Source organism: Macrobrachium nipponense, chromosome 17 (genome assembly GCF_015104395.2).
Source record: "Macrobrachium nipponense isolate FS-2020 chromosome 17, ASM1510439v2, whole genome shotgun sequence".
Taxonomy (NCBI): Eukaryota; Metazoa; Arthropoda; class Malacostraca; order Decapoda; family Palaemonidae; genus Macrobrachium; species Macrobrachium nipponense.
Window position 1 is genome coordinate 40,523,932 of NC_087210.1, and position 13,199 is coordinate 40,537,130.

The following is a 13,199-nucleotide window of genomic DNA, read 5'->3' on the forward strand; positions in this document are numbered from 1 at the left end:
AAGGGACCCAACAGAGTTTTATATTTACAACTTCCATTTTGCTATTATATCTATCCACTCCCTCATTTCTTCAATTACGGGATGAGAAATTGTGTATTGTTTTAGTGCCTCTAAAGCACTATAAGAATCAGTGTATATTACAAAGATACTGTTTGCATTTCCCACCATAAAGGTATGCTTTATAGCCTCCAATATAGCATTTATCTGCAGTGAATATAGAGCACAGTTTTGGAAGTTTTTCGCTTATTTTTACATTTTTTGTTACTACAGCATAGCCTTCACCCTCCTTCGACTTGAAACCATCTGTATAAATACTAAGTCCCGTTTATGCTTTTCCTGGTGTGACGTTCTTATCAAATGATTTATCACAGATTTCTATTTTAGCATGTCTACATGGAGGTCTTGCAAGTTTCAGGACATTTTCCAGTTCTTCCATGGTGAAAGGAAGATATAGATTTCCTGATTATTAGATTTTATTGGTATTGACATAATTTATAATTTTTTATTGGAATTTTTTTGTATAACTTCAAATACTTGATGTTTTGGTAACACATTTACCCAAATAATTTGCTACTAATTTGGGATTTGAAATACAGTTGTTTTCTACTTTTAATATAGGTAATAGTTCTGGCCGATACCTAGATGGCTGATTTTGGTACAAACCATAATGATCCATTCAATGAAGATGTATAAAACCAGATGACTAAAGTAACTGGTTTTGGATTTTCTTTTTCTTCTTTCCAGACTTCTACCAAAGCAAGAGACCAGCTAACATTCTTCACAGGCCAAACAAACACTGCAAAACTAATTTGCAAAAGGCACAGAACTGGAGATAGTCACAGTCAAGAGTGACAGTGACCACATGTCCAATTTCTAACAGAAATTTTGCTTTCATCTGAACAGCATCTGCATGCATTTGTTTCCCAAAATCCTTCTATTCTGTCCCTTCCCACCTCCAAAGGTGGGATTCAGCTATATATATATCTGACAGGTAAGTTCAGCCACAGAAACAAGCTTCAACAGCTGAAGAAAAACAAGCTTCAACAGAGGATTATCAAATAGGGGGCCCATTACATAAATTATAAAAGAATGGTATATATTTTGAGTGCAAGAACTACCCTCTAATCATAGTTCTCTAGCTCCCAACTCCTGTCTATGCCCTATCTGTCAATTAATAACTAGGCTTTGCACCTCAAATCAATAAACATGACCATAAAAATGTACAGTAAACCTAAATAATTCTTTTCTTCACCTAGATGCAAGCTTATAGAACATTATCATCACTATTGTACTTAAAAATATGGTACTTAAAAATATATCTACAAAGATAAAATAGTCTACAATAAGCATTTTACTTACTTCTCTCTGTTTATAATCAGGCAACATTTCATAAACAACTTCTGAGAAGAGGGCACTATAACGCCTGTTGTTTTGAACCAGTGCCTCAGCCATGTCCGAATCAAATTCAGCTACAAAATAAAAGAGAAAATGTAAGGCAAATATGATATTGTTATGATACAATAAAGTTTGTTCATACTTACCTGGTAGATATATATATACAGTGGGGCATCGCTTATTCACGGATCAGTATTCACGGATCCAGTTAATCACGGGTTTTTTCTTGGACCGTTTCTCATGTTACATCACTGGTATGAATCGCTGCATCACGGGTTTGTTGTGTTGCGTATGCGATGTTTTTCGGTAGGCTAACCCTCGGCCGTGGTCCGATAACTACCAACATTCATTTAAAGACTCATATAATGATATTAACTGACAATAAAGGTAATAAAACCATTCTCACCTAATATATTATTGTCCTATCTTCGAAATAAATAGCCTATTCAAGGTTTTATGGTACGACGTTCATTGGTAGGCTAAGCGTAGTTGCAGTGCGATAACCACCAACGTACACAAACATTCACATTATGATATTAATGACAATAAAGGTAATAAAACCATTCTTACCATATATATTATCATGATCTCTAATAAATAAAGAGCCTATTCGAAGAATAATTCCACATCATTGCACTCAACTTATCGTCGGAGTGGCCAGCCACAAAATGTAAGCATATACCTTTACGTACGAAAATGGTTTATGTATACGGTTTGCGTTCAAAGCGACATTTTTTGTTTTGATAAACTTTTAGAAATTTTAATAGTAGTGGTAGTGTAATTACAGTAGTAATAACATTAAGGCTAAAATTAATTCGAACTTCATTATTATTTTGGCAGTATTCGTATATAACTTCTCTGAACAATGAAGTCACACAAACGCTATTTGTCATAGATTATCGTAAGTATTGCTGTTTGTTATTGGCGACGAAGCGTAAACGAAATACATAAAAGCATTTTTTACCTTATATATTATCGTCATATCTTCATAATAAAAAGGCTATTCGTGGAGTAATTCCATATCAGTGAAATCAATTTTATCTATGCGAGGCCAGCCAGCTGACAAATGTACGTACGTATATGAAATCAAATTATGGTAGCGTTCACAGCAAGATTATCTTTCGAAATTTTTATGTACTATTCATGCTACGTAGTAAGTAAACATTGTTTTTTTTGGAATATACGTAACATTAATTTTCAATACAAAATATCATCGTTATTTTGGTAGTGAATAATAGTTTAGAATTATCATACATACATTGCATTGTTATGGGTTTGTGCCAGTGATAAAACCAAAATAACGTTCTCCTTTAAGTCAACGCGTTTAGGAAAAACATGACATAGAATCGACTTTGCGACTTCGTTCACTTTGATATTTTTAACGATACAATAACTATCATTTGTACTACTAAAACCATCTTCACATAAGTAATTTTTCGTAAGATATCTGTTGTTACAAAAGCTAGCTTATACATAAAAGGCTTTTATAAATTTAAGTCATCTTTAAAGAATATACATATGTACCCAAACTCATTGTGGGGAAATTTACTACTGTTTCCTCGGATATTGAAATACTTTAGCATCATTCAAACACTTTAATAATATAATGCATAAATACTAAGCTATACATATTTACATCGTATACAAATACTACATACAGTTATATACACATACTTTTATATACAAAGTTAACAGTTATATACACATACTTTTATATACAAAATTAATCATATGAGTAGTGATCAGACGACAGCTGTGCACTGGAAGATAAAACAAACAAAAATTTTGTTGTTGTTAGTCGCCGGGAAAGATTAACATTTTTCCAGAGATTAAAGAGCTGAATTTTGTTTTGAAGGTATGTCAACCGCGTTAGTAAATAGGTATCATCTTCTAAGGAATTTTTTTTTCTCTTCTTTTTGCGGAAGAATCTTCAAGCCATTTTGCATTCAAAGTAATGAGAAGGAATCATTCTATTCTTCATGAAATCAGTAAAATACTTACACTAATAATAAAAACTAAAACTACGTACTGTATGCAAAACACATACATCATTGTTAGCTTCGTGTGTGTAAACGTTCATTCTAAGAAATTACAGAGTAGTATAACTAACACCTGATTGGTTGGTTGGTAGCCATGGAGATCTGTTATCCAATGACTGCCCTCTGCTTCTGTTCTATTTATAGACATACGCCATGGATGGCACTAGGTTTGAACGTTACCCATGTTCGTGATTTTCTGACTGCTGACAGCAAAAATTACTCAATAATTTTCTTTATATAATTATTCCTTCGTGAAAACAATAATATAATATCACGGTTGACATACCTTCCAAAACAAAATTCAGCTTTTTAATCTCTGGAAAAATGTTAATCTATCCCGGCGACTAACAACAACAAAATTTTTGTTCGTTTTATCTTCCAAGGTAGTACGTACGTAGTCCAGTGCACAGCTGTCGTCTGATCACTACTCACATGATTAACTTTGTATATAAAAGTATGTGTATATAACTGTTAACTTTGTATATAAAAGTATGTGTATATAACTGTATGTAGTATTGTATACGATGTAAATATGTATAGCCTAGTATTTATGCATTATATTATTAAAGTGTTTGAATGATGCTAAAGTATTTCAATATCCGAGGAAACAGTAGTAAATTTCACCCCCCCACAATGAGTTTGGGTGCATATGTATATCTAAGATGACTTAAATTATAAAAGCCTTTTATGTATAAGCTAGCTTTTGCAACAACACATATCTTACGAAAAATTACTTATGTGAAGATGGTTTTAGTAGTACAAATGATAGTTATTGTATCGTTAAAAATATCAAAGTGAACGAAGTCGCAAAGTCGATTCTATGTCATGTTTTTAACTTTAACGTATAGTGGTATGAAAAAACACCAGTGTGTCGTAGCGATGCGTCATCAATATAGTGGTATGAAAATACCACATGGTGTTGTAGCGATACGTAATCACAAAGTACAAATCCTTTTCCCGGACCATCCTCAGAATTTTACGACTCTTCAACTTCAAGATCGATATGGTAAAATATATTATATAGTCATACTTATTGTTAAAATTCACAAGTTGAACTGCAAAACATTATTATATTTTGATTGTTATGTACATATATTTTTGTGTTTTACGGAATGTTTGTTTTCAAAATAATACCTATTAGTGAACATATGGTATTAATTGTCCCACTATTTTATATAGGTGATCTTAATTATCTCACATTCATTTAACAGTATTATATTAATATTTATTTAAATAAACTGTAATTAATAAATAACAATAATGAAAAACATAAAGGAAAAAATGTTTTTGCTGCAGTAGTGGTGTTTGATTATGCATCTGACCTCACATTTCCGAAATCTGAAAAATTCCAAAAACCGAAACATCGGAATGTGTGTGTACTGCACATTTTTTTAAACACGCACACAATGTCTACACAGTTATGCAAAATTACAGTACGTACGTATTTATTCCTGAGAGAGAGAGAGAGAGAGAGAGAGAGAGAGAGAGAGAGAGAGAGAAAGAGAGAGAGAGAGGGAGAGAGAGAGAGAGAATGATTAAGGACTCCAAGGCGTGTTATTTTTACAATTATTTTATTATCTTGGGATTTTTATTTAATCTTGAGATTTTCTATTCAATTCTCGAGATTAATAAGAAAATTACCGTAAATTGACTAGCATCAGCACACATCTGAATGACTCGGCCATTAGCAGGCTAAACCACCAACTTATGAACTTGCATGATACATGAGATACATGACAAAACACAAAACCACTGTTTATTGGTGAAAATTAGGGGGTTGCACGATATGGGAGATTGCACGTTATTCGAGTATATACGGTATGTGATTTTTTTTTTAGCCTTTTATGGAACAAAATCTAGCAAGAAATTGCCATTCCCAGTTGGCAACACTGGCCTACAAACGTTGTTTGTTGTTGTTATGAAATGTGGTGTGCGGCGCGTTCTTTAAATTGTACCCATATAAACGAGTTAATTATGTGGCATCCAAAAGCCCTGATTCTTTTTACTCCTTATGGGAAAGACCGCCTAAAGGTCAGATGAAGGTTTTTACGTGGAAATATACTAGTATTAACGTGTTGTGACGAAGGGAAGAGATGTTTCGCTGCATACTGTTGGTAGCATTATCGTTATTATATTACTGGATTGCACTGCAAAATCGTCGCCATCTTTTATCAACATAGATTGTTGGTGAGTACCCATATGATTTACATATTTTGATAGTTCTCTTACCACTCATCCTCTCTTTCCTTGTAAAAAAAAAAAGAGGCCCACCATGCGTATGTAGGCTTCTAGCTGTAATCCCTAGGCTAGTAGGCTACATATGTACAGTAGTACATATACTACATTCATTTTTTTAAGGCTAATTTTGTACAATAACTTTAAAACTGTCTTGAATTTAGTTTTAGGTGATAGTTGAAAACATATTTGGTGTCTGAACTAAAGTAGGCAGTTATAACATTGGAATAGTGGTCTTGGGTGGGTTAACTATTAAAGTAGGCAGTTTTAAGCAATTTTTGAGGGGGGTATCAGGATAACACGGGTATTTACTTATCACGGGGGGGTTCTGGGCCCTATCCCCCATGGATAACGAGGCCCCACTGTAGCTGTATTTTCTGAAGTCCGACAGAATTTTAAAAACTTCCGACACACGCAGTGGTCGGTCAGGTGGTTAGTACCCATTCCCGCCGCTGGGAGGCGGGTATCAGGAACCATTCCCATTTTCTATTCATAATTTTTATTTCCACTGTCCCCTGAGGGGAGGTGGGTGGGTACTTGATTATATATCTGCCAGGTAAGTATGAACAAACTTTATTGTATCATAACAATATCAATTTTGTTCATGAAACTTACCGTCAGATAGATATATAGCTGAATCCCACCTTTGGAGGTGGGAAGGGACAGAATAGAAGGATTTTGGGAAACAAATGCATGCAGATGATTTACATCTTGGTTCCACCTGTTAGCATGGCTGACTTCGTGATTACTGTCACCCAAGTCTGCTTCTGCTTTACTAGAGTTGCCAGCGAGGTAGCGACCTATAAAGCTGGTGCACTCCAAATGATCTGTCAACGGGGGCGTGACCACAATGTGACTAGACCATATAGACCATACCATGAGGGCTAAAAAGTAAAATAAATATATATATTATAAAATATATCAATTCAAGCTACAAATGTCCTTTATACCTAAAATTCACTTACCCTCCCAAATGATATATTTTCATATATGTACCGAAGGGGAATTTTTTAATTGATAATAATTTCGTCCCCCCATGGGATCGAACCACCGTCCAAGTGGACGGGGACGAAATCAGGACAGTCAGTGACGCTATCCAATCAGCCAACAGAGACGCTATAAGTTCAAATCGATTCTGACCTACAAATCACCCTCGACCTGGTGCTTTCGTAATTAGAATCGATATGAAAAACCCCGTCTACCATGTTGGCCAATTTCGAGCGTTTGACAGGCACATAGCCTTTTGTTATGAATAATTTATCCATCGAACCGTGATCCATTTATATATCAATTCAAGCTACAAATGTCCTTTCAATACCTAATTCACTTTACCTCCCAAATGATATATTTTCTATGTACCGAAGGGGAATTTTTTTAATTGATAATAATTTCGTCCCCCTATGGGATCGAACCACCGTCCAAGTGGACGGGGACGAAATCAGGACAGTCAGTGACGCTATCCAATCAGCCAACAGAGACGCTATAAGTTCAAATCGATTCTGACCTTACAAATCACCCTCGACCTGGGTGCTTTCGTAATTAGAATCGATATGAAACCCCGTCTACCATGTTGGCCAATTCGAGCGTTTGACAGCACATAGCCTTTTGTTATGAATAATTATCACATCGAACCGTGATCCATTTATATATCAATTCAAGCTACAAATGTCCTTTAATACCTAAATTCACTTTACCTCCCAAATGATATATTTTCATATATGTACCGAAGGGGAATTTTTTAATTGATAATAATTTCGTCCCCCTATGGGATCGAACCACCGTCCAAGTGGACGGGGACGAAATCAGGACAGTCAGTGACGCTATCCAATCAGCCAACAGAGACGCTATAAGTTCAAATCGATTCTGACCTTACAAATCACCCTCGACCTGGGTGCTTTCGTAATTAGAATCGATATGAAACCCCGTCTACCATGTTGGCCAATTCGAGCGTTTGACAGCACATAGCCTTTTGTTATGAATAATTATCACATCGAACCGTGATCCATTTATATATCAATTCAAGCTACAAATGTCCTTTAATACCTAAATTCACTTTACCTCCCAAATGATATATTTTCATATATATATATATCACCACCTGACCAACCTTACCTCCCAAATGATATATTTTCATATATATATATATCACCACCTGACCAACCTAGCCAAAGTTAAGGTGTGTTAACTAAGGCTTAAGAGTTAAGAAGTCGCCGTTGTCGGCGACTCAAAAACTAAATTAAGAGCTCTTCCTAACCATTTTCTACAGGATAGGATGAGTGGTACTTCTTGCCCCCAAGATTGTGTCTTGCAGACACGTATGGCCTAGCGAGCAGCAGATCTCATATGCCATCTTCACATCTCGCAGGGAGTGTGAAGTGAACACAGAGTTGCTTCGCTAAAACATGGTACTCAGGATGTTGCTGAGTGCCATGCTCTGTTGAAATGCTTCCGAGGCCGCGCCCTCACCTCGTGAGCATTCAGATAAAAAGATTTCAATTCTTTGTGCAAACACAATGAAGGAGCATTTTTGAAAGAACTCCTTAACACTAAAGCCAGGGTGTTCTTCGATATGGGCAAGTCTGGTCTTTTTTTCGGAACATGCAGATTGCCCAAATGACTTCGACTTTCTTGAGTTTTATGTAGATAAAAACTTGAGAGACCCGACAGGGCACAGGACTCTCTCTGGCTCCTGCCCACTAACTTGTGCCATCCTTGCTTCCAAGCTCCTGGCCCAAGGACAAGACGGGTTTCCATTCTTAGGCCACAACGGAAGGCTTAGAGAGCACACCGCCTTGTGTTCTCTTAAAGCCAAAACTTGTTACGATGGCTTAAAATTTCACTAACCCTCTTTGTCATATCTAGGGTGGTTAGAAGAAGGCCTTCCTGATCACATGCAAGAAGTTAACAGGTAGGAGAGGTTCGAATGCTTTGACATCAAGAACTTCAGACTACGTCTAAGTTCCATATTGAAAGCTTCAATCTGGACATGCACAGTCAGTACGTCTGTACTAAAGTCAGGTGACCGACCAGTTGACCAGTCAGACGAATCAAGGACAGCAAGGCTGTACCCTGAAGACCATAAGGCACTATTCTTCGCTGAAGGATGAGTGTCTGGACTGCCTGGGCGATTCAATCTAAGCAAACCTTGGGGGTGTATCAACGCAACCGAACGTCGTCAGCGAATCAACTCCTGACTCGAGCTTCTGGTGCCAGGAGAAAGGAGCGAGGAGCAAAAAGGCGATTCAGTCCCGAAGGAAGAATGCCTGACAGTCCAACCTGGTCTCATGTTACACGATCATCGGGGGTGTATAAACGCAACCGACTTCGTCAACAAGAAACTCAGGGCTACTATATGTCGCCTGATCTCGCACGAGTGTCTGACTCCGAGAAAACAGGTGAGACAAAAAGTAGATGGTGAGCGAGTTTCGAGATTCCACAGAACTCAAAAATCGTGAAGGGCTTTGTTGTTTGACAGACGCAAAATCTCTGAGCCCAAAAGGCCGTCAACAACATATTTGCGTATTCTTTAATAGTTGTGACTGCCAGCTTATCCCATTCTTCAGACGGAAATGGAAGACGGTAATCTTATTCCTGTCAACATCTCGATAGTCTGAACGTAGTCAAACTCAGAGCGGAGAGGTTATAGGTACCTTTCGAGTTAGAGTAGACCGACTCTCTCGGAAAAGGTCCTTGGAAAGTGAACTAGGAAGTATGTGACCTCTGTGAATCCAGGATCCTGAAGGCCAACATGGGGCAATCAGCGTCATCGTCGCTCCCTGTGACGTCATAAATCCTCTTATTACATTTCCTAAGCGATTGAAAAAGGGGAAAAGAGACTAAACATCCATCCCCGTTCAATATCATAGGATGGCGTTTAAAGGTACCGATCCTGGATCGAGAATAAGGGAGCAGAGAAGAAGAAGCCTCTTCGTCCTCAACATATCGAAGAGAAGAATGAAAGGGCGTCCCTAAAGTCTACACAACTCTCAACTTACTTCTAAAGAAAGATTCCACTCGGAAGTGAATAGTTGCTGCCGTCGATCGAGACGATTCGTACGGACTTTTGCAATCCTGTAACGAACCTCTAGAGGATCGTTACATTCTACGCCTGTTGTTATAATAGGCTCTTTCTCGTAAACTCGAACAAGGACCGAGAGAAGATACTTCTTAAGATATGAGAGAGCTGTGGAATAGAGTTGATAGGACCACTGGTTCCCAAAAAACTCGTTTCGAGGACTGGAGGGACTACCGAATCGCTTTACTTCTTTCAGATTAAGATCCAGGACATCTGAAACCCTATCCAGATGTCCGGCACCTTCTTCTATCACCTCAGGTGATAGACGCACTGAGAGATGTTCAGAATCATTCCTAGATCTTGAATAATATTTCAGTTTCCCGGTAGGAAAAAACTGTGGTCTGAATTGCAGTCTATTCGGGGAAACAAACTTCTTCAGGAAGGAAATGGTCCCCAGCAATCTCATCCATTCCCTCCCTGAGTATGCTTACTTCCCTAATAAGGCTGCGCTTTGCCTAAGCAGGAGAGCATATAAAAGTGCAATGTTGCGGTAGACTCGTAGTTCCATACAGTGCGGTAACGAGCACCGAAAGGATTAAGAGATAACTCTGTTGAACATAGTAAGGCAAAACGAATGTAACGTTTATTCATTCACGTAAGAAATCCCCTCAATCTTAGGCTAAAGTCCGTGATTGTAGGACAGAGATACAGTTAGTCAGTCAATCCCGCAGGAGAGACGTGACCGTCAGCACAGAGATACGGTTAGTCAGTCAATCCCGCAGGAGAGAGAGACGTAACCTACCGCGCATGACAGCGCACGATCTGTGCTGGCTCGGTTGGACTGGAGGACAGACACAGCGTGACAGCAGCAGCCAGCAGCTTACGAACGTCGTCTCTTAACTTTATGTCTGGGTTGCCAGCTACCCTATTCTACGAAGAAATAGGTCCGTTATTTTTTGAGCAGAAAGAGACTCTCAAGCTGGTATATTTAAGCGAAACAGAAAACGCTAAATATATAGATGCGTTTGTGTAGTCAGAACACTACCATACAACGGTAAAAGATAAATCGGAAACTCCTGGAAGGCTGCAGGGAGTAACGATTAAATGTCCTTAAAATAGACAATAGACCTCTCGGTTGCCATCCGAAGAGGTAACTACAGCAAACGTATATGACTTGAACCAACCAGAAGTAAAATAATGCAAGGCAAAATATGAAATTATATCACAATAAAGTTTGTTCATACTTACCTGGCAGACATATATATAGCTGAATTCGGAAATACAGCTACATACATATCTGACAGGCAAGTTTCATGAACAAAACTTAAGAGAATCGAAGCAGTCAGCTCAAGATTCTATGTTATTGGACATAAGCGTTCATTGACGTAGTCTACAAGTCTATTTCATGTACGAGTCTGCGAATGACGAATGAGAGCTCTTCCGAATCTTGTCAATAAGAGCTTATTCGCTTACGCAATATCAAGTTAATGAGATGTTTGTCAATGAGAACTAACCCATTTACGGGACAAAGAGATATTTTGTCAATGAGGGGATACCCACTTACTTGACAAAACGATAGTATATTGTCAATGGGGGAAAGTCACTGAATTGACAAAACGTAATCCAGGAAGTCGAGCATTTAATTTTTCCGATTCCCGTCTCAAACGAGGAAGGGGCAAGAATCTGTTAAGAGACTGGGCTTACGGCAGGTAGAACGACGATGTTCAATTCGGCAGCGTAGTCCCGACTAGAAACTAACAAAATCTATCATCCGAAAAACCCTTTCAGATGGGCTAAAAAGCTTGCAAAATTATCCTGGGAAGAGGAAGAAACTCTCCAACCAGCTTCCTCTCCCGTATCACAACTAATGCCTGCTAAAGCTTAAAATTTATTGGCAGTATGGCAAAGGAAGTCCTGTCTTGCGCTTTCCTGAAGAGCGTCCTTTTGATGAGTGCCTTTGCAAGAATCCTACTGAACGTTGCCGAGAGTCCTGACGTGCAGGACATCGAGCCTTTATAACCCGTAACTGCCTTATCGCAAAGTCTTGACTGCGGTAGTGGCAACTTAAATTTATTGGCAGAATGGCAAAGCTTGCGGTAGAGCAAACGAGATCTTCCATTGAGCTTTCCTAAACTCCATCCACCTATGCGAAAAGCAATATTAATTGACAGAGACCTCTTGAATTCACGAAACCCGATGTCTTGCTGGGTTTCGAAGAAGAAGTTGTCTGTTCACTTTAAGCTTCCTCCGAAGCACTGCCTACTTCACATTCTTTGCAGGTGAGGTAGAAGGTATCACCGAAGGTAGAGGTAAAAATTCTTTAGGCCCAAATCTGAAACAAGAGCTTGAAGAGTTCAACAGAAACGTTCAGCCAGGCGACACACCTGGCGTGCGCTGGTGCGCGCTCGGCGTGCACCCGCGCGCGCCTGGCTTGGGCGTCCGCTCTCAAAAGCTTCCTGCTACTATGACTTCTTTTACGTATTTCTCGGTGGAAAGACGGACACGAGTTCAGGCGACGTTCGCCTTCTTACTTCTCACTGAAACGCATAACGAGAGAGAGAGAGAGAGAGGACGTGAAGCGTCCTCTTCTATAAAGCTTCTATTTAGAGGGCGCGAGTCCTTCCGAAAGCTCCAACCCCTGCACGGGGAGGACGCTTCGGCGGACGAGAAGCAATCTTTCAGGATTCGTGCACGCGCACGCACTTTGGCAGTCTGGGGATTTTCATCAGAAACTGCCGAAGGCACGCCAGATCGGTGGGGGTTCCTTGTAACCCTCCTTAGGCTTTCGACATGCTCCCTCCCCGGGTCCTGGGAGTCAAGCAGAGGTCCCGGCCTAGAGGCGAAACGAGGCCGATCTGACGCACCCTCCACTACACAAGGGATATCACTGCACTTCTGCACTTCACTTTTACTCTCTTAAGCAAGCACTTTCGATTCTAAGTTACGAATCGAAAGAGTATCAGAGAAAGGGCATTCCTCTACAGACACTGCTTAGGGCCCGAAGGCAACAATGCAGGGTTAGGAGTAACAATTACAGAAGTAGCACTTCACAGCAATGAAGGAGAGCGAGCACCTCTCGTAGACATATTCATAGCCCATAGGCCATACTACAGGGTTAGGCAAAATAAAGTCTACAGGAAGGTTAGCAGGTTCACTACCCTGACTTTTGTTACTGATTAATTGCGTACATACGAATCATACGTCTTCCTTACGGAATTAGACATGTTTACTGATTAATTGCGTACATACGAATCATACGTCTTCCTTACGGAATAGACAAAGTCTCACACTCCTTACATGACAAATCTCAACAAAGAAGCAAGACCCATACCCCTCGTACATACCAAGTGCGGATCTACCGAAGCTTTCGGTAGCCACACCCTATCTTTGCAGACAACCCCGTCTGAAACTAGCCTAACTAGATTCAGATATTTTATGCAAAAATGAATCAAATTCAAATCAATTTAAGATAGCGTATGCCTAGCCACAAATCCAAGTAAATATATCAAAAGACA

At 39.1% G+C, this 13,199-nt stretch overlaps 1 protein-coding gene across 2 annotated transcripts in view; it reads right to left on the reverse strand.

Moving 5' to 3' along the window:
* Nucleotides 1-13,199, reverse strand: part of LOC135196195 (DNA replication licensing factor mcm7-B-like) — a 167,857-nt gene that overhangs the window by 100,171 nt on the left and 54,487 nt on the right. For both annotated transcript variants that reach the window (XM_064222794.1, XM_064222795.1), the window contains exon 3: nucleotides 1,360-1,469. In XM_064222794.1, coding sequence (XP_064078864.1) covers nucleotides 1,360-1,469 — 110 coding nt within the window. The remainder of the gene's footprint in view (nucleotides 1-1,359; nucleotides 1,470-13,199) is intronic.